This window comes from Nymphaea colorata, chromosome 4 (assembly GCF_008831285.2).
Source record: "Nymphaea colorata isolate Beijing-Zhang1983 chromosome 4, ASM883128v2, whole genome shotgun sequence".
NCBI lineage: Eukaryota > Viridiplantae > Streptophyta > Magnoliopsida > Nymphaeales > Nymphaeaceae > Nymphaea > Nymphaea colorata.
The window spans coordinates 17,273,941-17,277,137 of record NC_045141.1 but is presented as its reverse complement, the minus strand read 5'-3'; the positions used below and the strand labels follow the sequence as shown (position 1 = coordinate 17,277,137).

Here is a 3,197-nt window from a genome sequence, read left to right as displayed (position 1 = left end):
TTGCGGCGGACAGCTGTGGAGGGGAGCCACGTAGGATTCCGTGAGAGGGCGGGAGTCCACGTCGACAGCCTGCAGACAAAGGGCGTGGACCACCGTCTATGTCGGTGGGCGATGACGTGGACGCATCACGCCACGTGGACGTCATCACGAGTCTGGAAGTCTCTCGTGTGAAGTGGTGGGGGCAGAGGCATGTCGGTAGCTCCCCCGCTCGGATGCTTCCACGTGGCGGGCCGCCCAGCGGCAGGTCGGCATCAGGTCTATGTTTGCTTAATTTACACCTGCTTTCCCAAATTGGCCCCGGCGTGGGTCCGGTCTCACGGCCGCTTGCCACGGTTCGAGGCATGGTCCACTCGGCTCGGTCCGGTTTGAAATTGGCCGCTCCCTCGGTGACTCCTGTTGGTATCCGAGACCCTGGACGGTGGCATCCTGGAAATTGTGGGCTTGGAATTGGGTGGTTCTTTGAAGCGCCACCTTTATAAATCGGCCCGGCGCCACCGGCTGCGAATAATTACCCCAAATACATTTTTTTAAGAAAAAGGAAGGGAGAGGAGAGGTGGAGGCGGAAAAAGGAAAACCGGAGAGAAGACGTGGACGAGTCTGGGGTCGGCGGAGGGGGGCAGGACGTAGCCGGAATCTCCGCGGTATAAATTTAACCGATCGTCCCGTTTCTCTCTCAACCCCACCCCCAGTCTCTCTGTTTTCTGTTCCCTCTTGCCTTCCTCCTCATCAGCAGCACAAGAAGAAGAGATGGAGGGCGAGGTGTGCTCCGTGTCGCCGTCGTCGTCGTCGTCGTCGTCCCCGTCGTCCCACCGGATGAAGCGGCAGCGCGCGGGGAACCCGGACCGGCCGTACAAGGGGATCCGGATGAGGAAGTGGGGGAAGTGGGTGGCCGAGATCAGGGAACCGAACAAGCGGTCGCGGATCTGGCTGGGCTCCTACTCCACCCCCGTCGCCGCCGCCAGAGCCTACGACACCGCCGTCTTCTACCTCCGCGGCCCCTCCGCGCGCCTCAACTTCCCGGACTTCGTCGCCGACGAGCTATCCGACATGTCCCCGGCCTCCATCCGCAAGAAAGCCACCGAGGTCGGCGCCCGCGTCGACGCCCTAGCCCAGCTTTCGTCTTCCTCCTCCCAGGCGACGCCGCCGCCGCCGCCCCCCGCGGAGCCGGCCAGGCCGGCGACCTCGTCTTCGCCGAAGAAGCAGAAGAAGAAACCGAATTTGAACGAGGAGCCCACGGATTCGGACGACGAAGACTCCGAGTTGGAGACCGGAGGGAATATCTCCGCCGACGGCGAGGACCGATGATCGGGATTCCTTCCGAGAGAATTTCTCCCTTATTTCCTTCTCTTGTCCCTCCATTTGTTCGCTATTTACCTACGCACCATCACCTCCGTCTTCCGTATCAAATGTCTTGCATACCCTCCAAGGCGCTGGGGTGCTCCGAGGACGGCCTCTTGAAGTTAAAAGAGAATTTGACGCTTCTGTCCATTCAAAGAATCTGTGGAAATGGGTTGTTTCGGTCATTTCCTCGGTTTGGCGGGGGCGTAAAGGACAAAAACGCTTCGTCGTCCCTTTTCGCTCTCGCCTTTATTTTTCCTTTTTAGCCCTTTTTCTCTTTTTCTTGGTCTGTGTGAAAAAGCTTCCCAGCAGCCCCTGTTTTTTCGAAGAAATTACCAGGGGGGCCTCTGTAGTTACATGTAGTACAGGAACATATTTTTTTCTCTCGATATTATATTTTTTTTTCATTTCATAGTTTATACGTATGCACGATTGCGTCATCTCTCCCTCGTCTCCGCGCAATTATGAGAAAAGACACCGACCTTATCTGTAAGAACGCCGTGGGAGCATGGTGCGTACGGTGCGCGCGTGAGCAGCGGTTGCGGAGCGAGAGGTGGGAATTAAAAGAAAAGAGCGATTGGTGGGAGATGATATGATGGCATGTGGGTGGTGGGGTTGGTGAGCGTGCACGCGGCCCTACCTTTTCCAAGATAAGGAATGGCGGTGGCCATGGTCTGCCGCCGGTGTGCTGGTGACCCCATTTTCTCCCAAAATTGGCTCGTGGGTCCTCCTGTGTTTTTTTTTTTTTTTTTTTTTTCTGGCCTTCACAGGCGACACGCTTTTGGGTAGGACTGCAGTGGATAAGCTCGTGTGAAGAGGGCCACGCGGCGTCCGAGTTTTGGGCTTTGGCGTGTTGACTGCTGTTTCTTGGTTCTCTTGACTTGGTGGGGTTGGGTAGGTACGTTCGGTTGTGGGTGCGGCAGCCGGACGGAGCGGAGGCGGCGGCCCTGGCGTGCTGGGTCGCCGTCCATCGCCGGCGACGGCCGTTTGGTTGGTGGTGTGCTTGGCATGGATGTGAACGCCTGGTGCCTTGTGCCTATCATCAGCCGTCTGGTAGATTGTTGTTTTTGTCTGCGATTACGAGCGACTGCGATTTGCTTTTGCTTTTGCTTGCGAACGAGTGACCGAGAGAGCAGGATCTCTTCAGTTGCTGCAACGCCTCATTGCTTTAAGATAGATTCAAGTGTCACGGGCATCAACTCTTTATACTGTAAAAAAAAAAAAAGTTCAAATACATGCCTTGAAGCGCATCCAGTATGTCAAAACACCAAAAGGAAGGGAGACAGGATGAAGTTAAAGGTTTTAGCTCTTAGTTCAGCGGTAGGATGAAATACAACTGCAAAGGTGTAACTGGTTAAGTTGGAACAACATATTCATATTCCCTCGGTTATTCTGAAGCGAATTAACGTATGAAATTTGAAAAGTTCTCAACTCTTAGAATGAACAGGCTTGTTGCCCTTGTTTCATTTGAAGGCAGACAACTTCTAAATTCGTTCATTTAAAGAACGGAAAGACTATATAAACTGTAGGAGAGTCTCTTATCCTCATTAATCAACTGCCATTACAGGTAAGCTTAGACGCTTCTATATGTAGAGGTATTTGTTGAATCATACCTACAATAATACAATCTGAAAAAATCTGGTTGGGGTTCGATTCAGATGGGGAGTTGGATATGAGAGAGAGTCAATAGTTTAAAACTTGGCGCGATGTGGCAGCGGTATGCATAGTTCCCGCTTGCGTGTCAAAACACGAAAACAAGGGAGAGACATTGAATCAACGCCCTATAAAACAAACTTCCTCAAGAAGCAAGCAAGTAGGCTCGAGCGGTAACTGTGACGAGCTTGGCAGAAGGGAGGTTT

The 3,197-nt window shown here is 53.4% G+C and overlaps 1 protein-coding gene across 1 annotated transcript; it reads left to right on the top strand.

Moving 5' to 3' along the window:
- The first annotated feature begins 498 nt into the window (after positions 1–498).
- Positions 499–1,750, top strand: LOC116252122 (ethylene-responsive transcription factor RAP2-9-like). Its single transcript, XM_031626199.2, has one exon. The coding sequence runs from the start codon at positions 748–750 to the stop codon at positions 1,303–1,305; it is 558 nt and encodes a 185-aa protein (XP_031482059.1). The 5' UTR covers positions 499–747; the 3' UTR covers positions 1,306–1,750.
- Positions 1,751–3,197: the final 1,447 nt, after the last annotated feature.